The sequence below is a fragment of the Macaca mulatta genome, chromosome 15 (genome assembly GCF_049350105.2).
Source record: "Macaca mulatta isolate MMU2019108-1 chromosome 15, T2T-MMU8v2.0, whole genome shotgun sequence".
NCBI lineage: Eukaryota > Metazoa > Chordata > Mammalia > Primates > Cercopithecidae > Macaca > Macaca mulatta.
In genome coordinates this window covers 6,391,244-6,415,809 of record NC_133420.1, presented here as the reverse complement: position 1 = coordinate 6,415,809, position 24,566 = coordinate 6,391,244, and the positions used below count along the sequence as shown (strand labels likewise).

General features: G+C 61.1%; 1 protein-coding gene and 3 long non-coding RNA genes across 5 annotated transcripts; 1 reads left to right on the top strand and 3 right to left on the bottom strand.

The window, feature by feature from the left end:
* Positions 1–730: 730 nt before the first annotated feature.
* Positions 731–13,460, top strand: LOC144334959 (uncharacterized). Its single transcript, XR_013405302.1, has 6 exons — positions 731–1,588; positions 2,201–3,091; positions 4,231–4,358; positions 4,492–5,414; positions 7,261–7,485; positions 13,325–13,460. It is a non-coding gene; the product is annotated as an uncharacterized LOC144334959 (long non-coding RNA).
* Positions 3,357–12,549, bottom strand: LOC144334958 (uncharacterized). The gene is made up of 3 exons (XR_013405299.1): positions 12,124–12,549; positions 6,146–6,276; positions 3,357–5,364 (listed from the first exon to the last, which is right to left on the bottom strand). It is a non-coding gene; the product is annotated as an uncharacterized LOC144334958 (long non-coding RNA).
* LOC144334965 (uncharacterized) lies at positions 9,554–11,384 on the bottom strand. The gene is made up of 3 exons (XR_013405308.1): positions 11,314–11,384; positions 10,427–10,819; positions 9,554–10,115 (listed from the first exon to the last, which is right to left on the bottom strand). It is a non-coding gene; the product is annotated as an uncharacterized LOC144334965 (long non-coding RNA).
* A 3,367-nt stretch (positions 13,461–16,827) lies between the features above and the next one.
* TMEM250 (transmembrane protein 250) lies at positions 16,828–20,865 on the bottom strand. Of its 2 annotated transcripts, none has more exons than XM_015116377.3 (2): positions 20,724–20,865; positions 16,828–19,231 (listed from the first exon to the last, which is right to left on the bottom strand). In XM_015116377.3, the coding sequence occupies exon 2, from the start codon at positions 19,105–19,107 to the stop codon at positions 18,688–18,690; it is 420 nt and encodes a 139-aa protein (XP_014971863.1). In that variant the 5' UTR covers positions 19,108–19,231; positions 20,724–20,865; the 3' UTR covers positions 16,828–18,687. The 2 variants fall into 2 exon arrangements, with proteins under 2 accessions (XP_014971863.1, XP_077823261.1); XM_077967135.1 differs by lacking the exon at positions 20,724–20,865 and adding an exon at positions 20,198–20,312.
* Between the last annotated feature and the right edge of the window lie 3,701 nt (positions 20,866–24,566).

Below are 24,566 nucleotides of genomic sequence, written 5' to 3'. Positions count from 1 at the left end.
TTAAAGTCATGTCGGTGCCACCCTCCTGGTCCGCAACTGCCCTGTTCTCCAGTGACTGCCACAGTCCCGCCGCCGGTCTCTAGCTTCCCCTCCAGCCCTGCCCCAGCCTGTCACCACACAGCAGCACAGGGCTGTTTCTAAACCTGTTGGATTACCCCCACCTGCTCAGAACCCCCAAGGGCTCCCCAATGCACTTCTTACTCAGAGCACAAGCCCAGGTGATTGGGTGACCAGGACCCAGCTCCCTACCCCCGCCTCATACCCCGCCCCACCCATGCCCCACATCCCTCCTCACATCCCACATCTCACATCCCTCACCCACGCCAGTGCCTGCTCAGCTGTAGCCAGGCTGGCTTCTGCTGCACCTTCTGCCCCAGGGCCCCTGCACCTGCTGTTCCCACTGTCTGAACCTTCTGCCCCTGTGTCTCCAAGGCTTGCTCTGTCACTTTCTTTGAGTCTCCGCCCCAATATCCCTGGCTCAGGAAGCCTTCCGTGACCCTTCCTTATGCAAGAGCCACACGGCCATTGGCAACAGGCACCTGGACCCCATCCCGACACTGGTCCACCCTTGGCTTCCATTAGCACAGTCTCCCACTTGGTCCACTGTCTCATCACTGGCCGAGCGGGGTGCTTGGCACAGAGCAGGTGCCCTGAGGACTCTCAGAATTGGAGCCTAGGCTCCATCTGTCTCCACCCTGTTTCCTGTGCCCCGTCCCCCGCACCTGCCCGAGTTCTGGTGCCTCTTCCCCGTCCTCAGAATGCCCAGGGAGCTCCTCAGCAGAAAGGGAAGTAGCAGGTGGGGGGCCTCAGGTGCCTTCCTGGTGCTGCTGTTCAGGTCAGCCCTTGGCCAGGACTGTTGGGCTGAGAAGACCCCACCAGGACCCGGAGCCTTTCACCATCCCAGCACAGGCTCTCTAAGCTGTGCTGCCAGGACAGCTCCCCAGAGTCAGAGTGCGCCCCTGCGCCCCTGCACCCTTGCACCCCTGCACCCCCGCAGCAGGAGGACAGCCAGAAGGCTTCCCTGCCCACTCTCTCGCTTGCATCTCGCCTGTCAACACAGAAGAGAGGTGCAGAACAGCCTTTGGTGAGATGGCCGGTGGCGCCGCTGTCTCAGGAGGAAGCCGCTTTCATTGTCTGAAGAGCAGTTCACCGGGGGCAAGAGAAACCATCTGATTTCGGTCCGGTCCTCTGCCTTCCTGGGGCAGGGCTCGCCGGTGAGGGAGGAACTTCCTGCTCACTGGGAGCCTCCGTGGTCCCCCCCCAGACACCCAAGTCCCAGCAGTGGGGTTGGAGAAGACGTGGTGAGGCCCCTGGCCTTGTGGCTTATGTGCAGCAGATGATAAAGGCCCCATGAGACGCGTGCGCTCAGTGAGACGGCTGGAGAAGGCTGCTTCCACTGGAGGGATGGGCTGAGGAGGAAACGAGGGAGTGGGGGACCCTCAGGGGTCGGGGGGTAACAGGAAGCCCTGCCTGCTGGGGCCTGCACCCTCAACTGCACCCAAGGGGGCCCTGTCCTGTGAAGCTGCCCCAACGCCTGGTCTCAGAGGGCTTGCGGTCTAGCAGGCAGCACGGGGAAGGTGTGGCAGAGGTGAAGAGCGGTGTGTGTGCCTGGTGGTGGGGGGGGGTGTGTGCGGGGCGGTGGGGGGTGTGTGTGTGGGTGACCGACGGGGGCGGGTGTTTGTGCTGGGCGGTGGGGGCGTGTGTGCGGGGTGGCGCATGGGCGGGGGGCTGTGTGGGGCGGGGGCTGGGGGTTGTTTGTGCGGGGCGGCGGGGAGGGGGTATCTGCGGGGGCAGCGGGGGCGTGTGGGGGGTGGCAGGGATGTGTGTGCAGGGCGGGTGGGGAGTGTGTGCAGGGTGGCGGGGGCTGGTGTGTGTGTGTGCGGGGCGGTGGGGGCCTGTGTGGGGGGCAGCTGGTGGGAAGGGTGTGCGAGGGTGGTGGGGGCCTGTAGTGGGGGCAGCGGGTGCGAGAGGTATGCGGCGCGGCGGGGACCTGTGTGTGGGGCGGCCGGTGGCAGGGGTGTGCGGGGTGGGGGGGGCGTGTGTTGGGGGCGGTGGGGGCCTGTGTGGGGGCCAGCGGGTAGGAGGGGTGTGCGGGGCGGCGGGGGCAGGCCCAGGGCCATGGCCTCCGGACCAGAAAGGCAGAGACTGACTTGGGCTGGGTTCTTTCTGTTTTTTTTTTTGCCTTTTTTCCTAAATCGAGGTGAGATTCACGTAACCTGACAGCAACCACTGTCGAGTGAACAACTCCGTGGCATTTAGCACATTCCGGGGCTGTGCGTCCGCGGCGACCAGCTCCCAAGCCGCCTTCATCCCTGCCTGCTGTCTCCCCTGCTTCCCAGTGCTCAGGAGTCTCCCGGCAGCGCCTCCTCCATGCCCTGCACTAGGCCCCCTCTTTGTTTTCTGAGTGCTCGTTCCTTCCTTCCATCATAATCCGTGGTTGCATATCAGGGTGTCGGTTTCACTCCCATCCGTCCTAGAGAGAGGCTCCAGGAAAGCCCCGGCTGCTCCCACAGCCCCCTTGTTAGGGCCCTGCTCTGTGCCAGCCTGAGGGTGGAGCCGCTGAACCAGCCCTTGCGATTGGGGGCTAAGCTGGGCCCACCAGCCTCACCCTGGGCCCTGGGTACAGCCCCCAAACTTACAGTAGAAGCCAGGCCCAGTGTTTCACCAATTGGGGTTTTTGCCTGGTACCTCCAGCTTGGGTTCAAATTGAGCCCATTACCCCTTTTATTACTAAAATAGTCCTGATCCTGTAACCCCCAGGCTGCTCCAGGGGGCAGCCTCCTCCTCCTGTAGGAAGTCAGCCCAGGAGCCCAGGGTGGTGCCTGCTGAGTCGTGGAGAAGAGCGAGGGGCCAGGGTCCCCAGAGTCCAGGGGACGAGGGCTGTGCACAGCAGAATGGCCCAGAACACTGGACAGGGCCTCACCCACCTGTCCACCCAGAGACTGAGGCCACATTCCAGCCAAAGCCCCACTCAGAACATCAGGCCTTGGCAGGTCCCTGGGGAGTCCACCTTGAACACCACCCCTCGGGGTCCGGAGGCAGCTCCGGGGGAAACCACCTCCGCTTCGGTTCTGCAGCCAGCTCCTAGAAGGTGTGCAGTTTGCAAGGCCAAGCCCAGCTGGCCCCACCCCCACCACCGGGTGCACTGGTTGCGGTTCCACACACCTGCAGGACAATGGGAGATGCAGGCAGGCCCTGCGTCTCCTGACGAGCTGGACTGGGCCCCTGGTCACTCCCCCACTGCCATTTCTTTCTTTAGGGCAGTTATTCTAGTGAATGGGTTCAAAGCCTGGGCTGGACCGCCCTGGGCCCTCCACCCCTTGGGGGGTCCCCATCCTGTCTAGGATCCTGCTGGACAACAGGGCACTTCTTTTTTTTTTTTTTTTTTTTTTTTTTTGAGACGGAGTCTAGCTCTGTTGCCCAGGCTGGAGTGCAGTGGCCGGATCTCAGCTCACTGCAAGCCCCGCCTCCCGGGTTCACGCCATTCTCCTGCCTCAGCCTCCCGAGTAGCTGGGATTACAGGCGCCCGCCACCTCGCCCGGCTAGTTTTTTTTGTATTTTAGTAGAGACGGGGTTTCACCGTGTTAGCCAGGATGGTCTCGATCTCCTGAACTCGTGATCCGCCCGTCTCGGCCTCCCAAAGTGCTGGGATTACAGGCTTGAGCCACCGCGCCCGGCCAAACAGGGCACTTCTATGGGCCTCAGATGCCAAGGACACCTGGCATCCTGGTGGCTCTTTTGGGCATCACTGTTGTGGCCACCATGAGGCCCAGTGTGCTGATCCCGGCAGCTCGCGCCTCTGCCTGCTGGGCTGACCTTTGAGGCCTGTGTCCACACCAGGCACTGGGCTGCGTGGAGGGGACAGGGCGAGCTCCAGGAGGGCCGGAAGGACCCGGCTTACCCTGCAGTGAAACTGTCCCTCTGTGCTCAGAGATGTCCCTCCTAGCCTGAGCTGCTGACCTCACCCACTCCTCAGCTGGGTCCCCCCACTCACACTATTCCTTGCAGCACAGTGGGCTCTCCCTGAGCTGCTGACATAGGGCCTTTGCACCCATAGCTCCTCTGCCAGCACCCCTGTCTCTCTGCAGGGGCAGGTGAGCTCCAGCTCATCCCCAAGGCCCAACTCAGGACTTCAGGGAAGCTGTCTCTGAGCTCCGGTGGCTCTCCCAGCACCAGGCTCCCTCCTCAGGGCCCTTGATGCGGCTGAACTGACATCCCCCCGCCCCCCAGATGAAGAGACACCACTTGCTGGAGAAGCCAGGAACCTGGTGGACACAGCAGAGGCCTCTGCGGGTTCCCTGAAGGGCCAGATTTTGGGCCCAGTTGGCCCAGAGGTTAAGTGGCCAGCAGGGCTGCAGGTGAGGCTCTCCGTCCTTCTGGGGTATGTGGGCGGGCCGGCACCCCCGACTCCCAGGAGGGGCAGGAAGGCACCTGGCCCCCTTGAGAACAAGGTCACTGGCCCCTGCTCCTCTGGGGCTCCTGTTCTAGTAGCAGGTGGCAGGCTGGTTAAAAAAGAGACCCAGGTCTGCTATGGAGGAGGCAGGAGGTGGCGAAGGAAGAGGCTGGGCCAGGACTGCGTCTGGATGGAGCTGGCGGCTGAAGGGGAGCCTCCTGAGGTCTGGTTGCAGGGGAGAGGGCTCTATGAGACCCGCTGGGTTCTCTCCCTGGGGTCCAGTGAGGGTGGGAGTGGCAGTGGAGGGGCCGTGAAGGTGGAGCCAGGAGGAACGAGGAGGGCTGGGAGGGAAGGGGAGTGTTCAGACTGAGGTCGGGCAGGTGGGCCCGCGAAGGCCACCCTATGTCCTGGGATAGGGAAGATGAGGACGAATGGGCCGCTGTGGCCATCCAGGTAGGGACAGGCAGTTGCTGCTGGGTTCTCAAGTGTCCAGGGAATCAGGGCCAGACTGGGCTTGGGTCAATGATGCAGGGGTGGTCTCTATGGCTGGACAAGGTCGCTGGGGGCTGGAGGTCACTTGGGGTAACCATTGCTCAAAATCCGCCCCTGGTTCCTGGTCCTGTCTTAACCTCTTGCATCTAGCCACAGCTGCCTTGCCCTTCTCCACCTTCTTCTAGTGGCTCTGGAGCCTCGCTGCTCTCCTGGGCTTTCGCACCTCCTGGATGCTCTCTGCCCACCCTCCATCCCTTGAGATCCCCAGGGCAGAGCAGCTGCCTCTAGGAAAGGTGGAACCATTGGAATCACAGGGTCCCGGGGCCAGACCTGCTGAATCCAAATCTCAGGCGACCAGTGTGCACGCTGGAGTCCATGATGGAGTCTGGGGGGCAGCCTCTGAGCCCAGCCCATCATCTGCTCCAAGCTGCAGGTGCTGGGACTTGCTGGTGCCTGTGGAGCCGGCTCAGGATCTGGCCCTGGGAGGAAAGGGAGGCTCTTGGTCATCCAAAGGTGCTGTGGCACAAGGGTAAGTGAGGGAGAAGAGCATCCCAGGGTGGCGGAGGTGGCGGGAAGGTCCCCACCATGAGAAGAGGGACGTGGCATGTGGGGCCCCTCTGGGCCGGGGGTGCAGACAGTGCAGCACAGGTGCTAGCAGAGCCCTTTCCTCCAGGTGCCCACAGTCAGGCCAGACTCCGCCTATTCACCCTGGCGCACCCCAGTGGGATGAATGCCGCCCCCACGCCCTGTGCATAGGGACCTCTGGGGCGGGGAGGATGCCCTGAGGTGTCCATGCTGCACCCCTGGCCTCCTGCCAGCCAGCTTCATGGCCGGATTCAGGGAACTCGGAAGGGCTGGAGGGGAGGCCGGGTCCCAGGAATGCATCCCAGAACAATCCAGAGCATCTATGCAAAGGACCCAGTGCCTCTGTCCAATGGAGGGATGGGGAAGTGGGGCATCGCCCGGGACTCGGGCTTCAATTCCCGAGTAACAACGAAGGGCCAGGAAGCCACACTGCTGAGCGCCTGCCCAGATTCTGGGCTCGGGGCACTGCCCTGCTGCTGCTAGAGCAGTGCCCCGAGCCCCCAGCAAGTGCAGCCAAACACTGCCCATTTCTGTGACCTTCGTGCCGGATGCCCGGGAATGCGGTCTCAGGAGAGAGCGAGCACTGGTGTCCCACCCCCTCCTGCAGCTCACTCCCCTCCACCCCTGCAGCCTACCCATGCAAGCCCAGGGCTTCTTCAGGTACAGGGAGCTCACCTGGCTCCGGGCAGGGTGTGCCAGCCGGTGTGCAGGTGCACAGTCATCTGGAGGTGGCTGCTCTGTGACAGAACGGCCCCTGCTTTAGTGTCCATGGGGGAGGGTGTTTCCTGGTGCTTCTTACATACAAGCTGAAGGACAGAACAGGCAGCTGATGATCACATAAACCACCTCACTTCCAAAAACCCTGGGCACGTTTGCTTTTATTCTAATTCGCCTTACCAGGACCAGGACAGGAATGTCTATCAGTTTCAAGTCCTGTTAATCTGCTCAAGCACTACTCTACTTGAAGCATGCATTTGCTTCAGAGATTCCTAAATTCCCCTAGGAAAGCAGCATCTGGGTGGGCCTGCAGCTCTGCCCCACTGAGAAGGTCTCACTTTCCTCAGTTTCTCTGGCCTGGGCCTTGTGTCATCTGGTAGACCCCGTTCCACTGGCGGCTGAGCCAGGACCCAGTGTGGTGGATCTGGCCGATGGCGCCAGCACACCTGCACCGCGGGGGTCAAAGGGGACCCCGGCAGCTCAGATGCGGAGTGCATGGTGGGGTGGGTGGGGAGCGCTCACTGGCTTACAGACCAACCCGGCAAGCAGGCCCAGTGTGCTCCTGAGGGCAGAGCCAGGGTCTCCAAACCACCGGCCTCCCTTATTTTGCTTTTCCCCTCATCTCTGTGGTCCTGTGGTTAAAGTGAGGGCCAGGTGTCCTCATCTCGCAGCTGGAAGTCGCTGAAGGCTGGTCTGGAGATAGAGACCTGCTCATCTGGCCCCACACTGCTCCCGGAAGGCCCCCTTCTCTGGGCAGCCTCTGCTTCCCCGGGACCATCTTCTCCAGTGGACAGCAGGAACTGAGGGGCACAGCAGAGCTGACCAGCTAGGGGGGCTGCATCCCTGTCCCCAGGAGGAAGCACCATTGCAGATGCTGACCCGAAAGCAAGAGTGTTGTGACCCAGGCCCAGGAAGGCTGGGGTGAGACCCTGCTGTCCAGGCCCTGCACGGCCTTAGGCTGGGGCAGTTCGTCCAGGGAGAACAGAGCAGGGATGGAGCTTGGGGGAGCTGCCTGCATGGTTGGATGTGGCTCCTTCCCTGCCACTTCTCAGCCTTGCTCTGGCCTGCCACAGTGGTGCCCACAGAGTCTTGGCGGAAAGAACAGAACATCCCACGGCCCTGAGCCAGGTCCCTGGAAGGATGGTGACCTGGGGCATCTGCTGTGCCCTGGGCCAGCTGGCATGGGCATGGAGCGTGCTACATCACCCTCTGAGGAGGAGGTCGGCTCCCACAGGGCCTGGGACATCTGTGGGCGCCTCGTCAGGCGAGTTTGGGTCTCTTTCGCAGAAGAAAACTGGGTGAGTATTTTGGTTCTTGTCAGCGGTTGCAAAGCCCGTGCCTCCCTCTGCTCCTGAATTAGGGCAGTGCCGTTTTGGGTTCCGTATGCCCTCCCTCGGTTTAAACTGGATGCTCTAATCGTCTTCCTCTTTTGTCCTAAATTTCCCTCTAATGTTTTATGCAGCTGTAAAGCAGCTGCTGCCTCCTGCCCCAGAGAAGGCTGAGGGTCGGGCGGCTGCAGTGACTCACCTCCTCCTGGGAGACACTGCAGAGCCCCTTGGCCAAGTCAGGCTCAGGGGACAGCCAGTGCCCTTTGCAGGACACGTGAGAGCTGGGCTTGGGAAAGCCTTCAGTAGCAGCTAGAGGTTCCCAGGTAGGACAGACAGAAGGACGTCAAGGGGTCAGGTCCCAAACAGCAGGGCTGCCTTTCTGTGGTGTGTGTGTGTGTGTGTGTAGGGGGTAGTTGGTTTTTTTTTGTTTGTTTTTGAGATGGAGTCTCACTCTGTCGCCCAGGCTAGAATGTAGTGGCACGATCTTGGCTCACTGCAACCTCCAACTCCCAGATTCAAGCGATTCTCCTGCCTCGGCCTCCCAAGTAGCTGGGATTATAGGAGCCCGCCACCACGCCCAGCTAATTTTTGTATTTTTCACAGAGACGGGGTTTCACCATGTTGGCCAGGCTGGTCTTGAACTCCTGACCTCAGGTGATTCACCCACCTCGGCTTCCCAAAGTGCTGGGATTACAGGCATGAGCCACCGTGGCTGGCCTGGGGGTGGGGTTAGTTGTAAGTCAGCGAGAGGCAAGCACAGCTCCCGTGGGACATCCTGCCCGCCAGAGGACGCACTCGTGGAGGCCTCGGCTGGCCCTTGGCACAGTCATTCAGAAAGTGGGTCCTGAAGGCCTGCTATGCACGAAGCCCCGGGGACCCGTGGGACAGTAGCGTGTTCTTTTGTTTGTTCGTGTTAGGCTCAGAGCTCCCAGAGAGGGTCTAGCATCCTTCTACAGACCCACCCCTGAAGACACCCCCCACCTAGGATACATCCCTGAGAACAAGCCCCGGGAAAGGGTTTGGGCCACAGATGGCCTTGCTGCCCTGGCCCAAGGTCATTAGATCTGCCTCGGGCAGGGCCTGCAGCCAGTCCCTGGCACCCTCCCTTGAGGAGAGGGTCTGCCCAGTCTTGGTGGCAGGAACGGGGCACCAGCCTCCAGTGCTGCTTCTGTGATCCCATGGCCCAGACCCAGGCCCTGACCCAGGCCCTGGGAAGACAGTGACCCAGGAATCTGGAGATCCCTGGCCCACCGTGGCAGCCACGCCACAGGTGACGTCGGGAGCCCTCCCCTGAGTCCAGCCCCAGCCCTGGTTCCTCCTCCCTGAACTTCCCACCTGGGGACAGAATGCCAGCCTAGGGCTTCCCTTGGGAAGAGCCAGTCCAGCGCCTCACCCCGCTGCAGGCTGTAGGCCCAGCCTCCCTGGGTTCCTGCCCCCTTATCTCACAGGAAGAGCTGGGCCCAGAGAGGGGCAGATGGCCGCACAGCCCCACAAGGGGCTGCGGAGCCGTACCTCTTCCTGCCAATCAGCCCAGCGACCGGTGACCCCAAGTGTGGGGACTGCAAAGGGAGTGCTTGCCCGTCCGCGTTTGAAAACAGACTTTTTCCCGGCAGGAACACGGGACTCACCTGCCAATGGCTACCCAGGCAGAGGCTTCCCTGTTCCTCCAGGGGCCAGAGTCCCTCCGTTTTTTGGGAGACCATCTGAGGGAACACAGGAAGGAGCCGTGGATGTGGAGGGCGGCGGGGCCAGGACATAAAACATGACAGCAGAAAACCCTCGGACACACAGATGCCACACACCCACACGCACATACGTGCACACATACATGTACCAGGCACACGCCCCAGCCAGGTGAAGGAGGGTGAGGGTCAAACCAGGCTGCACCGAGCACCCGTGGTGGCTCAGCTCCGGTTGGCCCAGCTCCAGGCTGTGAGGAGAAGGGAGATGGCGGCATTCTTTAGGATGCTTTTATCCACTATGGGAGCAGGAAGACAGCCAGGGTTATCACAGCACAATTTGAAAAACATACAAATAATTCATGTCAGCATGATGTCAGGGTGTTGTAAATAATGAATCCACACTTAAAACCCAGATTGATAGCTTCAAAGGGCAGCTCCCACCCCTGGACAGGTAAGCAGGGCGCAGAGCCAGCCCCTCTTGGTTCTGAGAAGCAAGCTCAGAAGAGTTTAGGTCAGGGGAGCCCCGGGACCACCCTTGCTGGGAGGGAATGGGTGGAGCACGGCCCACGCAGTGAGCAGGGCCAAGGGTCTAGCAGCACCCGAGTGTTGCCCAAAGGGGAGAGGGAGGGTACCGGCCTGCGTGTGCCTGCTGGGAAGAACTGGAAATCCACATGCTCCTGTTCTGCAAATCCCTTCACCAGGGTGTCAGCCACCAGAGTGGGGAAAAAACTTCTCCTGCCGTGAGAGCTGGGGGCAGGCCCAAGGTGCTAGGGGCTCCCGGGAGGACTGGCCATGGCCACCCAGGTCAGGATGGCAGTCCCAGGCCTTGGTGGCCAGTCCTCGGCTGCAGACCCCAGTGAGGACAGGGACCTCACCACCCACTGCCAGGCGTCTGAGGCAGCAGTGCCCCCGTTAAACCTGAGATGGCCAGGCGCGGTGGCTCACGCCTGCAATCCCAGCACTTTGGGAGGCCGAGGCGGGTGGATCACGAGGTCAGGAGATGGAGACCATCCTGGCTAACACAGTGCAACCCCGTCTCTACTAACAATACAAAAAAATTAGCCGGGCGTGGTAGCGGGCGCCTATAGTCCCAGCTACTGGGGGGGCTGAGGCAGGAGAATGGCGTGAACCCAGGAGGCGGAGCTTGCAGTGAGCCGAGATCGCGCCACTGCACTGAAGCCTGGGCAACAGAGCGAGACTCCCGTCTCAAAAAAAAAAAAAAAAAAAACCTGAGATCAACTTCTGTGGGTCTCTTGGGAAGGAGCCCCGCCCCAGCCTCTGGGCCCCCAGGACGATGGCCGTCACTGAGTGGTGATGTCATGTCGCCCATCGGCCTCCTCTGCCTGTGGCCATACAACAGGCCCAGGCCTGTTCCATCCCGAGGGAGGTGGATCCTGACTGGAGCTGGTAGAGACTTATGGCCACACCCTGCCAAGGTGTGCCTGCTGGGACCTGGACCCAGCCTGTCACAGCCCCTCTCCCTGTGCCATCCGCCAGCCCAGGCTTGACTGATCTCCGTATGAATATTCATACAGCATTCTGCCGGGACCGTCGTTAATATTCTGAGAATGCCCGTCCCTACATTGTGAGCCATGGTCACCGTGCTGCTGATACGATGGTGGCTGTGGATGTTTCGGATGCAACTGTCAGGCCTCCAGGCTTGGGAGGGTGGGGGCAGTACCGCCATCTCCAGGCCCCACCAGCACCCGTCCTCTGACCACAGACCTCCCAGCCACCCCACCTGCCCCTGGCCTTCACCTACCACGTGTCCTTACCTGACCTAACCTCGACCAACGGCACCTTCCTCACCCCCCTCTTCCTCACCTATCCTGCCCCTGCTTCTCCTGCTCTGCTCTGACCCCTCTTCCCTCCCCGCCCTGCATTTACCTCACACCCACAGCCCTCACAGGATGGGGACACCAAGGTCCTCGCATAAACCAAGCCGCTTTACAGAGCCCACTTCCCAAACAGAGCTGGCACCCTCCTCCCCTGGGCCCTGGGGCTGGGTCAGCGCCCACCGGCTCCCCAGGCCTGCCCCATGCCCTCAGCTAGAGGCAAACCCAAGCTCATGGGCGCGGCAAAGCCGGCAGGGGGGGCCCTGGGGGCTGTGGCTCACTCCTGCACGGCCCTCCTGCTGCCTTGAGAACCCCTTGGCCCCGGCTGTTCCCATTGGTCGGGTGGGGCTCTGTGGGGCCCCGCCCCACCCGCCCCTTCCAGTCTCCGCCCAGGTCAGGACGGCAGGTGGCCCCAGCAGGGCTGGCCTGAGATGGAGGAACGCCGCCCCGACCTGGGCTATGGGGAGACTCTGGATGTGGCGGTGGATCCGCTGACGGGGCTTCGGATGTGATTATGTCCTGGGGGCTGATGGTACCTGAGAGCACCAAGAGCCAGCTCTGCCTTCCGCCTCCCACGGGGCCTCTCCTCTGCAGGAGGCCGTACGCGGACTACAGGGGAGGGGAAGCGGCCCCGCAGGGAGGGGGCGCCTGGCAGCCCGCCCGCCGCAGCAGCCTGCCACCCCGCCCCCAGGCGCAGTGCGGGCCACACACCTCGCGCCACAGCAGCCCTGCCAGAGCCCGTGTGACACAGCTGCCGGCATGCCCGGGCACGCTGCCCAGCTGGGCTGGGGGAGGGGCGCCGGGCCAGGAGCCGCTGAATCAGCTGCACCCGGACAGCCCCGCCTGGGCAAGGATGCTGGTGCGGCGGGGCGCACTCTCTTTTGGGAACTGTCGGGAGGCGCGCCAGGCGGTGGGGTGGGGGGGTTTCTGGACTGCGGCCTCTGCAGCCTGCTGCATGGGAAGTGCTGCTCTCCGGAGCTGGGTGCAGGGCAGCCCCTGCCTCCGAGGGCATGAGAGGAGGCCTGCAGGGAGGGCCTGGGCAGAGAGGGGACCTTTCCTAAGGAGACCCATAAAGAAGAAGAGAAACGCACTGGCCTCTGCAGATCGAAGCACGTTTGTCTCCCCCGGAAAACGCTGAATCAGCACTCACAGCACTGCCAGGGCCCGCGCCCTCCTCCGATCGCACGCTGGAGGGGACAGGCCCTTCCAAGGTCACAGAGCATCAATATCACCATCGACACAGCGGCACAGGGGTCGTGCTCTGGTCCAGAGTGGGGGCCGCGCCTGGCCCTGCTGTCCTTCCTGCTGGGGGCTGTGTTTGGAGCCCAGCACCTTCCCCCTCAGCCCCTGCTGTCCTGTCCTGCCCCCGGGGGAGGGGCGGGAGGTGGAGGACATTCCTGTGTTTGTGCGTTTGGGGTGGTTTTGCCCGTGGAGGCTGCACACGGGGACTCTGCCGGGGCAGCCTTCCGAGGCCACCTGGTCCCCCCTGCGCTGGGGACGGGACAGCACGTGGCCCATCTTGACTGAGCATCTTAGACCTTGAAATCCCCAGCACCACCCCCCTTCCAGCCATTGCCTGCCCTCTGCTGGCTCCTCGGCTCAGATTCTACTTTTCAGCAACAGAGACCCCCGGCTGGTGCCCAAGCTGGTGGCCCCATGGGGTGGACGACAGGGAAAGGGGGGCTCTGGGAGCCACTTGGCACAATCCCCCGGGCCAGGCACAGACTGAAAATCAGACCCCACTAAGTCAACAGCCCTGGCTGGCTTTGGTGGCTTCCTCCACACTCCGTGCCCGGCTGTGACTTCCTGGCTCAGCACTCTATTCAGCCTGAGACTGAGCCGCTCCCCACCTCCAGATCTCCCTCCCACCTGTCTCCACCCAGGGGCCGCCCTCCCCAGAGCCCCTCTGACTCCTCCCTCCGCGGCCCACCCAGCTCCCCCTCAGCTTCGCCCCTGCCTTGGGCTGGAGACCTTCTCTGTGGTCCAGGCTCGCCCACCCTCCCCCATCCTCCAGGCTGAACACTGAGCTCTGGTGCCAGGCTCCTCACTCCCAAACCCATGACTCTCAAACCCACTGCTGTCACTGGGGGCCTCTCATCCAGCCAGTGCTGGGCAGCTCTGATTCCAGAACCTTCCCAGTACGTTCCTGACCTCCAGGCCAGTCTGCAGCTACCTCCACTTCCCCTTGTCCCCAGGAGCAGCCAGCGGCCCTCCCTGCCCATACCTGTCCTTCCCAGCTCACCCAGGTCCGGCCGCCGCCTGAGTCCCTGGGGCCACTTGCCTCCCTCACAGGCAACCCGGGCCACTGGCAGCAGGAGGGGAGCCGCTGTATGGACCAGCCACCTTGAAAGGATGGATCCTGTCTCCTAACCAGCTCCCAGCTCCCTCTAAAGCGGCTGCACACTGCCTGAGACCTCTGCAGGAGTCCACAGTGGCCATGTGCTTAGGTTCTGTCTCAACACCTTTTCAGTCCTCTACTCCTCCCCACTGCTGGAAGCCCCTGGAAGCCTCCAGGCATGTAGGTTTCAGACAGGTGGAGCCCACCACCAGCAAATCAGGCTGCTCTAAATGTGACGTTTCCGTGGAATGCCCTGATCCCCCGGCAGAGATCCTGGCATGTCTCCCCACCCAGCAGAAACACAGCTGCTGCTGGGAGGGCTCAGGCTGCCCAGGACCGACAGCCCCGGACATACAGCACCATCGGCGGTCCCTGGAGATCCCTCTCTGGGTGGCATCCTTACCAGTCACTGCAGCATGGTCTGGTCTGGGTGTCTGTCACTGTGGACAAAGGGCCTGGGGACAACCTCCAGGTAGCTCTGGCCTTCCTTGGAGCCGTGGCCGCTGCACAGCTCAGCTGGTCATCTGGGACCTCAAGGGGAGAACAACTTCGAAAACAGAATCTGTCAAACAGGGGAGATGCCTGGTTAACACAGCCCAAGTTTGGCAGGTCTGCTGGGGAGCGGTCGCAAGCAGCTCCACCACCCCTCAGATCCCCCACAGGGCTCTTCAGCCACCCAGGGGAGCCGGGTTAGAGGGGCTCCCGCAAGGCACACATCGTGGCCATGGGGAAGCTCCCTGGCTCTTGGAGCCTGTGACATGCCCCGGCCAGGGAACGGCCTGAGCCTAGGAGGTTGAGGCTACAGTGAGCTGTGATCGTGGCCACTGCAGCCTTGGCAGCAGAGCGACACCCCATCTCTTAAAAAAAAAAAAAAAAAGGAGGCCGGGCGCGGTGGCTCACGCCTGTAATCCCAGCACTTTGGGAGGCCGAGACGGGCGGATCACGAGGTCAGGAGATCGAGACCATCCTGGCTAACACGGTGAAACCCCGTCTCTACTAAAAAATACAAAAAACTAGCCGGGCGAGGTGGCGGGCGCCTATAGTCCCAGCTACTCGGGAGGCTGAGGCAGGAGAATGGCGTGAACCCGGGAGGCGGAGCTTGCAGTGAGCTGAGATCCGGCCACCGCACTCCAGCCTGGGTGACAGAGCGAGACTCCGTCTCAAAAAAAAAAAAAAAAAAAAAAAAAACTTTAAAAAATGCCCTTATTATAATCCAGCCACGAGTGGCTCCTTCTGTGGGAACTGCTTCCTTGGGTCTGATGAGACATTCAGGTGTCACGGTGGTGCCTGTCGCTGTACTCAGTGGTCCTGTGGGCTGGTGGCTCCTGTACACGGCAGTGCGGATGAGGCGTTCGCACTGTCGCGGGGAGTTCTATCAGATTGAGATGGCCTAGGCAGGGAACAACGGAAAACATGCCAAATCCACTGAAAACCAGAGTGAAGCCAGGCGGGGAGGGCCAGGGAAGCCCCCAGGGAAGGCAGGAGCCCTCCTACAGCCTCTCTGGTGTGGGGCGTGGCCAGGTGTGACCAGTCAAGGGCATAGCCACCTTCACCCACACCTGGCAAAGCAAAAAGACCAGGCCACTCTCCCAGGCCAAGCCTCACAGGGCCCGTTGGCTAACTGCCCCAGCTTTGTGTGCACAGGTAAGGCTGTGTAGCCAGGCCCTGCGCCCACCTCAGGACTCGGCTGCGGCCTGGCATCCCCTGTGGGACACACAGAGCCCCCAGACCTTCGGATCAGAAGCCCGGTCTGGAAAGCAGTGCTCCACACCAAGCTTCAGCCCTGGGTTTGGTAAAACAAGTGTCACCCTCCTAAGCTTTTCAGGGGCACACATTTTAGTAATGATTTCACGAACTCTGCCGTGAAAAACAAAACAGCAAAAGTTTGGTGAAACGGTTCCACAAAACTCTACAATGGATAGCTTGTTACCTAACGGAATCCAGAGTTTTCCTTTATTTTCTTGAGACGGGGTCTTGCTCTGTCACCCAGGCTGGAGAGCAATGACAGAATCATGGTTCACTGTAGCCTCAACCCCTCCCGGCCTGGGATCAAACAATCCTCCCCATTCAGCCTCCGGAGTAGCTGGAACTAGAGGTGAGCGCCACTATACCTGACTCATTTAAAAATCTTTTTTGTAGAGATAGGGTCTCCCTATTGCCCAGGCTGATCTGGAACTCCTGGGCTCAAGCGATCCTCCCACCTGGGCCTCCCAAAGTGTTGGAATTATAAGTGTAAGCCACTGCACCCAGCTGGTTTCCCTTTAAGTGATACTTTCTGGCCATAATAACTGCCTGGGAGGAAATCGTTGTCATCTTCATGTTGTTAGAAGCCTTTGCAAGTGAAAAAATGAGAAACGTGAACTTCCTCCCTTCACACAAGCTAAGGAAGGCTTTACAAAGCAAAGATTCTAGAATAATATGAATAGCTTGTCTCTCAATCTTCAAACTGGTTTGTGTTTTAGAGACAGAGTCTCACTCTGTCACCCAGGCTGGAGTGCAGTGCTGCAATCACAGCTACTGCAGCCTCGATCTCCTAGGCGCACACCACCACGGCCAGCTCGCTTTTAAATTTTCTGTAGAGATGGGGTCTCACTCTGTTGCCCAGGCTGGTCTTGAGCTCCTGGGCTCAAGTGATCCTCCTGCCTTAGCTTCCCAAAGTGCTGGGATTACTGGCGTGAGCCACTGCACCTGGCCTCACACGGTTTTTTTGAATAAATAAGAACTTTGGTTTTATTTTTCTTCCAACCTTTTTTTGTGTGTGTGCACCTCCCCCTGCGGTGGATCGCGCTGTGCTTGCTCACAGCCCTGAGGCCTCTCGCCTTTCAGGAGCGTCAGAAACACTACCCCAGCTTTATTCTAAGACTCTGAACTAGGCCAGGTGGAGGGGCTCACGCCTGGAACCCCGGCACTTTGGGAGGCCGAGGCAGGTGAATCACCTAAAGTCAGGAGTTTGAGACCAGCCCGTTCAACATGGTGAAACTCCATCTCTACTAAAAACAAAAATTAGCTGGGTGAGGTTGCGGGTGTCTGTAATCCCAGCTACTTGGGAGGCTGAGGCATGAGAATCACCTGAACCCGGGAGGTGGAGGTTGCAGTGAGTCAAGATTACATCAACGCACTCCAGCCCAGGCTACAAGAGCAAAACTCCGTCTAAAAAAAAAACCAAAAAAACTCTGAATGGGCCAGTCAGCTGAATGCAACCTCCACCCGCCTGCATAGCAGTGTCCTGGTGACTGCCCTGCTGACAAATCCTTGCTTGTCAGCTAGGCCACCTCCCCACGGCAGCTTCCCACAAGGGGAACCCTGGCTTCAGGGGCTACTTCCCCAGCATCACAACGAGTGTTTGTGGAAACTTTCCCATCTTACAGGAGAAGATGGTTTCTATGGTGCTCTGGGTGATTATTACGTCCTTCAAAAAGGAATAAAACAACTGAGCTTTAAGCAATCACTCCATCAACACATTAAAAAAATAGGTTTAATGCAGGTGGGTCATCTCATGACGAATTTCACAGGCACTGGGGACAGCAGGCGGCCAGGTGCTCAGAGGGCACCAAGGTGCCGCGACTCCCTGCAGCGTTGACACCACACAAGCGGCACTGCCAGCCCCCTCCTGCCTCCCGCCCCACCTTCACCCTCAGCCGAGGGGCCTGGGTGACTCTGAGTAACACGTTAACAAAAAACAAAGCTTCTTTGAGGAAACAGCGTGACTTAGTGCAAAAGATTCTCTGCAGCAAGAAATGAGGCCCACGCAGAACTCCTGCCCGCCTGCTCAGGGCCTGGACACAGCCCGGGCTCAATGGAGGTCATCCACAGAAGCTGCCAACAAATTAGCACGGTTTACGGCCAAAGATTTTTTTGCTTTCTCTACCTGATTCAGGGTTTTTCAAAAAGTTTCTCTTCCAGTGGCACACAACTGTCCTCCTGGCTCCTGGGCCACTGGTCCACCTGACAGGGCAGGATCACAAGTCCCACCCATGCCCGGAGTGTGGGGACGTGGATTTGGGGTGACGCTAGGGTTGTCAGTACCGCACCCTGTGTCCTGCTTTAGGGCAGCTCTGCCTGTTGTCCCTGTAATCATTATTCAGGGCACCCTCCCACTTGCCCCCAAAGCCACACGGCCATGGGCAGTCCACCACAGTGCTACCGCGACTGCAAGGCTGAGGAGCAGAGCACGGGGTCCTGGATGAGACCCGGGCCCATGGTGGCCGCCCTCCCTGAACACAGGCACCTGTGCCCCTCCAGCCCACCTGCCTCTGTGCCATCATTTGGGCCCCCCAGTCACTGGAGGGCAGCGTGGGATAGGATCTCAGCATATACCGGGGACTCTAAGATGCTGCTGGTACCACACAGGCTCCGGGGCTGTGGTTGCCACACTGAGGCCTCTGCCACCTGCTGCGGACACTCGGGACACGCAAGTCTCCATCCCAGGTCACTGCAGCCTCGATCTCTCACGCTTTCTTTGAGGATGTTCCCCCAAAGAAAGAGGCCCAAAGCCCTCCTCTGCAAAAAAAACCCAGAAAGGAGTGCCTCCCCAGAAATCCACAGCATCTGAGGACATCCTCACAGCCCTCCCAGAACAGGCAGACAGGCCAGTGTTGCTGGAGTCAGCCCTTGGCTCCCAGGGTTCCCCCAGGCCAGCCCCTGAGCTGAGAGCCTGCTGAGGCCCCTCCCACCTGAGCCCCTCTCCACCCCCCTGCTAGACTGCATCTACACAATCTAAGGAGACCCTGAAGGCTGGCTGGGGACTCAGGACCCACACAGCCCCTCAGAGTGACAGAGGGTGGTACGCGGGCAGTGCCAGGACTCAGGCGGCCCAGGGCAGAGTAAGCAGCTTTGTGGCAGTGTGGTGTGTCAGCGAGGGGAGCCTTCCGTGTCCCGTTGGCTGGGCCTGAGACCAGGGAACGCAGGAAGGGACTGTGCAGCCAGGATGGCCCCCCGTCCGGATTTGTTCCTGGGCACACAGCCCTCTGTGTCCAGAGGCCTCCCAGGGTGACGTCTAAAGTCCCTGGCAGCTGGGGTCCTGGAGAGAAGCCCACAGAGAGGCAGAACAGACGGCCCACTCCACAGTATGACCTGAAGTCGTGTGAACAGGAGCCACCCGCAGGTGGGCGCCGCCCCTGAGAGTGCACATGGGGAGGGTGGACGCAGGAAGCCAGCCTAGGGGCGGCATCCGCACCCCCATCACGGAAGTCTCAGCCCTTTCTTTTCTCTCCGTGGGCGCCAGGCAGCAGCGACTGCCTGCGGCATGGGCAGTCCCACCGATGTAAAGAACACAGCCACAGGCCGGGACGATACATCAAGCTCACGCCCACGGCCCTCACATGTCCACGAAGACCATGAAGCACCAGCCCAGGCCCCCGACTAGCAGCATGGTGACATGGATGCCGTAGATGAGCAGCTCGTTCACCAGGCGGAAGTCCACGCGCCGGCGGCCCAGCAACAGCAGCAACACCGAGAGTTTGCGCTGGAAGCGCAGCAGGACGCGAACGCCCAGGTACTGTAGGCAGAAGAGGGCGGCCAGAGCACCCCAGAGCGCCGCGGTGAACAGGCTGCAGCTGAAGTAGAGCAGGAAGCGGATGAAGCCGTACAGCCAGCGCGTCTTGATGTACACGTCGAAATTGTTGTACTTGGTACGGGCCAGGTGGGAGGCGCGCACGGGCCCGCAGGCTGCATGCAGGCAGGTGGTGTGCGGGCCGTGGAAGGAGCGCACCCGCCTCGGGATGGGCATGACCGGCATTGGGCCCTGGTGGCGGCGGCGCTAGCTCGCGGTGGTGGCGGCGGCGTCCAGGCAGCGGTCAGCGTAGGGGTCATGGGCGCCTAGGCCTGGGAGCCGGCCACTGAGCCTCGCGGGAGGCGTCGGCCTGCGGGGAGAGCCGCAAAACCCATGTCAGTGTGAGGACACTGTGTGGATCCTTCCCCCAGGCAATCAGCTGGCGAAGGCGGACACAAACTCCAGCGCCCGGACTACGGGAAAAGGGAGTCCAGGGCAGGATCTGCGGGCACTCCCAGACTTACTCTTTTCACAAACCCTCCCAAGGATACTTCCAGGGGGCCCACCACCTGGGGAAGCCAAAGTGCTTGTTCTAGGGCAGCACTGGGGAAGGGGGGCCTTCGGGGCAGCCGCCAGGGGAGGCCCCCAGAGGTGGTCAATGCCAAAACGGATGGGAAGGGGCAGGAGTGGCTCTTTCCCGCAGGATCCCCGCAGCCCCCCACAAGCTGGACCACTCTCTGCTCTTAGGCAGTTTGCCTGTTACTGCCCTGGTCTTCTGTGGCTGCCTGAACCAGGGCTGACACAAGCCCTAAAATGGTGCCTGCAAAAAGCCACCACAGGGCCGGGAGTAGGGACTCACAGGTGAACCGAGAACGAGCCCGGCGGGGGCAGGTGACTCCAGCAACCTGACAAGTGCTAGGGGCCAGATGGACGGCTGGGGGGCCCTGGGGTCACCTTGCTGGGCCTGAACCCTGGCACTGTCCTTCCCTAGCAGTGACCTTGGGCAGGTCACCTGACCCCAAGACGGCTCCTGCTCTGTCCAATGGGGGTGCCAGTAGCACTGCTCTTGCGAGTAGCTGTGGGAGGTAAGGGGCTGGGCCTGGCGTGCACAGTGGAGGCACAGCGCCCAGGCCCCCGTGTGGGGTCGGCCCGGGGTCTGGCAGCGGCCCTACAGACTGGGCTGCAAAGAGTAGACGCGGCATTTGGCTCTCTAGCTTCACCTAGTAAATGCCGTTTATAGCTTGCCTAAATAATCTGCAGACGGAATGAACTCAAAGGTCAGGAAATAAAATCGGAGTAGGAAAGTTGGTAACACTAAGGGGACTGTTGCCAAGACCTTCGCCTGCCGTCAGATAGATTCAGCCTGGGGCCCTGCCGTGGGGACCTGCCCGGAGCGGAAGCGGGAGGGACCGGGCCGCCGGACCCTCCCGTGCCCGCAGGGGCCAGGGGCCCAGCCTCGCCCTCTCCCTCCGCCCGGCTCCTCCACGCGGTGCAGGAGCCAGAGCGGCCCGATTTAAGGCCGGCCTCGGCCTGGAGATCGCAGCCACCGGGACCCCAGCCATGGCGGTGCCCCTCAAACGTGGCTCGGCGGGGCTGTGTCCCCGCGGGGTCTCACGGCCCGCGGCTCCATCCGGGTCCCCGTCTTTCTGCAGACGCCCGCTCGGCCCGGCCCATGGACCCAGGACCGTTTCCTCGGGGCCGCAGAGACGCGACGGGCCCCCGCAACGCCTCGTGAGCACCGGGCCTGCGCCGCGCCGGGCCCCCTGGCTGCAGAGCCCCTGCCGGAGCCACTTCCGGGTCCCGCGCCGCGCGTTGCCCTGGAGACGGCCCCCGCCGAGGCCGGGTCCCCGCCCGCCGCTCACCCGGTGCCCTCTCCGCGGCGGCGCTGGCGTCCCGGACCTCGGGGCCGGCCGGCGGTGCTGGGGGCCGGGCCTGCGGGCGCCCCTGTCCCTCGGGGCTCCGTGCGCAGGGCGGCCGCATGGTGCCGGGACGCGGGGCTGGGGGCGCCGGCGGGGCGGCTGCGGGCGTGGTTCACGCGTCCCCGGCTGGGGTCGCCCTGCAGGTGAAGGGGCGCCCGGGCGCGGCCGCCGGAGGCGTTTGGCCCAGCGTGGGAGCCGTAGCGCCGTCCCTCGACGGCCACCGTAGGCCGGCCTCACGCCCCCTCCACCCGCGCCGACCGAGCCGCGCTTCCCTTCCCCCTGCTCCGTGCCCGCTCTGGGCGTCCCGGACTCGACGCTTCCCGAGGCGCGCGTGCGTGCGTGCGTGCGTGCGCACGCTGCGAGCAGTCCGCAGCGTTCCCTCCCCCGAACGCCCTCGGGGTCGCGCCTGGTCTTGCGCAGGCGCAGATGGCTGGCCTGAGCCTACCGTCCCTGGGGCGCCTCGGGGCGGTGCGCAGGCGCGCTCCCGTGGAGTCGTCCTTTGGTCCCAGAACAGGGCTTGACCCTGGTAGTGGCCCCGGCCTGAGGTGTCTGCGACTCGGCGCGCTGCTGCCGGTCGCTGGGGTGGGGCCGGGCCCCGGAGGAAGCCGCCTTCCCGGCGGAGATGGGCGGCCCAGGGACCGGGAACAGATCTGGTCCTCGCGGGACCGTGTGCGAAGGCGCCCTGCGAGGCTCGGGTCTGGGGCTGGGAGGACGGGGCGGCGGCGGGAATGGGGGCGTCCCCCGGGCTCCGGGAGGGCGGGGAAGGGTGGGGGCGGCCGATGCCACGCGGACCCGGGCGGCAGGGAGCGGGTGGGTGGCTGCCAGGCCTGGTGGGCCAGCGGCGACTTCGGCAGCCGAAGAGGGGACAGCCCCGGAGCGCGAGCAGGCCCAGCAGCAGCCCCAGGGTTCCCCCAGTGAAGGAAAAGGACTTGTGTTAGTGTCCCCACGCCTGGTTCGTACAGGCTGGCGGGTGTCCTGGGGGTTTCCAGCGAGGAGTGTGTTGGGGAGCGCTCCTGGGTGTGGCTGCTGGGTGGGAGGGGAAGGCAGGGTCAGCAGGCCCTGGGGCGACCGGAAAGTGGGTGGCCCTTCAGATTCATGGCACTGGAACAAGGGGGCTGGGCCCTCCTGCCCACCAGGCCCGTCATTGGCTACAGCGAGCTGGCTCCTCCCAGGACAGCGAGCTGGCTCCTCCCAGGACAGCGAGCTGGCTCCTCCCAGGACAGCGAGCTGGCTCCTGGACCCACGTCCTTTGGACCAGGGCCGCCCTGAGGGCTGGCGCAGCTACGTTCTCCACTGTGGCCCCATCCTCGCCACTGGAGAGAGAGCCGCCTTTACTCCTGCATGAGCAGGAGTTCGAGGAACATCTGGACGACCAAAGGGCACCAGGAGGTAGCACAGCAAAAAAGGCCAAGAGCCTGTTTTCTTTACCGATGGCTGGTGGCAAATATTCCAAAAGAAACAGGTGTCAGGCAAGAAGTGTTGGTTCACGGCAGTCATTCCACTGCTTTGGGAGCCGAGGCAGGGGCATCACTTGCCCCAGAAGTTTGAGACCAGCCTGGGCAACATAGTGAGACCCCTGTCTCTACAAAAAAATTAAAATCAGTAAACAGGTCTTCCTTCCTCAATAGCCCCGTTGCTGGCACACCTCTCTGCCTCTCCAGATGTGAGGCAGATCCACACGTTTAGCTATTGAGATAAGGCTGGGCGTGGTGACTCACACCTGTCGTTCCGGCCTCAGATCTCTTGTGCCCAGGAGTTTTAAGACCAGCCTGGGCGACATGGCTGGCAACATGGCCTCCACAAAAATAAACATTTTAAATATATAAACATTGAGATAATAAAAAGCATCTTAATGCCTGCCTTCATTTTTTGTCTTCTGTTTTAAGGACCATTAGAGACAAACTAACTAAAGAGAATTCTCCCTCCCATGCAGCTCATGCTGGGAAGCCGGCACTGTAAGACAGCTCCCGTGGCCAGAAAGAGGGTGGTGTGTAAACCAGGTGGTCACCCGTCACTCGGCTTCTCACGTGCTGGTGAGGGTGGTCGCCTGTCCATGGATCAGGGCTCACACCAGGCCCATCTGGTGCTGTGCCACGGGAGGGGCAGAGCCACAGCCCCAAACTTGCTGTGCGTTTCCCGTGTCCTCCCTGCCCTGCAGTCCCCTGGCCCCAGCTCTGGATTTGACGCCCCCTGCTTCCTGCTGTACCCGCCAAGAGAAGCGCAGCATGTGTGCCTGCCCTTGCCCCCATGCTGTTACCCTGCTCTGGGTACCAAGGACACAGGCACAGCAGAGCCCCCACCCTCAAGGCACCTGCCATCTTGTGAGAGGGACAGGCTGAGGGGCAAATGACCGGAAAGGGTGGCAAGTGCCATGTCAGACATATGGTCTTCATACAGGGGACGTCCCAGGACTGCTGGGCCAGAGACCCTTCCTTGTGGGTCAGCATCACCCAAGCCAAAGGCCAAGGAGGTCCCTTGGGGGCTGTGGCCATCAGAACAAAGCTGCCAATGAACAGATCCTTAAAGGAGTGGCCAGCTAGTGAGGCTGTGACTGGCCCTGGCTGCATCCAGACCCTAAAGTGTCCTGCAGCCAGGGGCAGACACAGGTTTTGTGGGGCCTGAGGCTTCTGTGGTTTTAGGGAACTTCCTTAAGAAAATACAAAATTAGGAACAGGCCTTGAAGCTTCTGTTGCCAAACTTAGGGTCAGGTGAACCCACTGCCAACTGTGCCCAGAAGACAGCCCCCCAGGCTGAGTCAAAAGTGGTTCATAGGCCGGGCGTGGTGGCTCATGCCTGTAATCCCTGCACTTTCGGAGGCCAAAGTGGGCAGATCACGAGGTCAGGAGATCAAGACCATCCTGACTAGCACGGTGAAACCCCATCTCTACTAAAAATACAAAAAAAAAAAAAAAAAAAAATTAGCCAGGCATGGTAGCAGGCACCTGCAGTCCCAGCTACTGGGGAGGCTGAGGCAGGAGAATGGCGTGAACACCGTAGGCAGAGCTTGCAGTGAGCCGAGATCGCGCCACTGCACTCCAGCCTGGGTGACGGAGTGAGGCTCTGTCTCAAAAAAAAAAAAAAAAAAAAAAAAAAAAAGTGGTTCACAAAATCACGTCTAGTATGACCCCTCGTCAGCACAAACATATTCTTAGATGTCTGTTTCTGGGTGAAGTCCTGGAAGCAGATAAATGTTTGCAGAGGTGATGTGTGTGTGGTGGGATTAGAGAGATGAATATATTTTACTTTTTTTTTTTTTTTTAACATTTCTGTACTTCTGATTTTATGTTTTCAGCATGACCAAAAAAAAAAAAAAAAAAAAAAAAAAGCTGGATTTGGACAATTAAGAAGTGCATATCAGCCAGAGTGGCCTGAAACATGTCCCTGTAGTAGAATCTCCAGGAAAGCTGGGGCCCTCACTTGCCAGTACCTCAGGCTGGGCCCGCAGTCACGTGCTTCTCCCTACAGGAGGGTTCTGTGTCCTGAATTCCAAAGGTGCAGCTGTCCCCTTGTCAGCTTGTCTGCGTTGATGGTTCCACACTCTCTGGTCGGCCATCTGCCCCACCAGTCTCTGCTCCCCGCTAGATGGTGATGGCCAGCTGTGAGGGTGGCTGCCCAGGCTGACCCTGCTGCCTGCTGCCCATTGCTGCCAAGGTTGGGATATCACTTGGGGTTTGGGGTGAGGGGACAGTGAGGGGGAGTCCTGGTTGCCCTTTCCAGGAGAATGAGAATTTCAGTGCGGAGCTGTTTATTATTTGACTTCAACAGAGGCGCCACAATCAGGGAAAC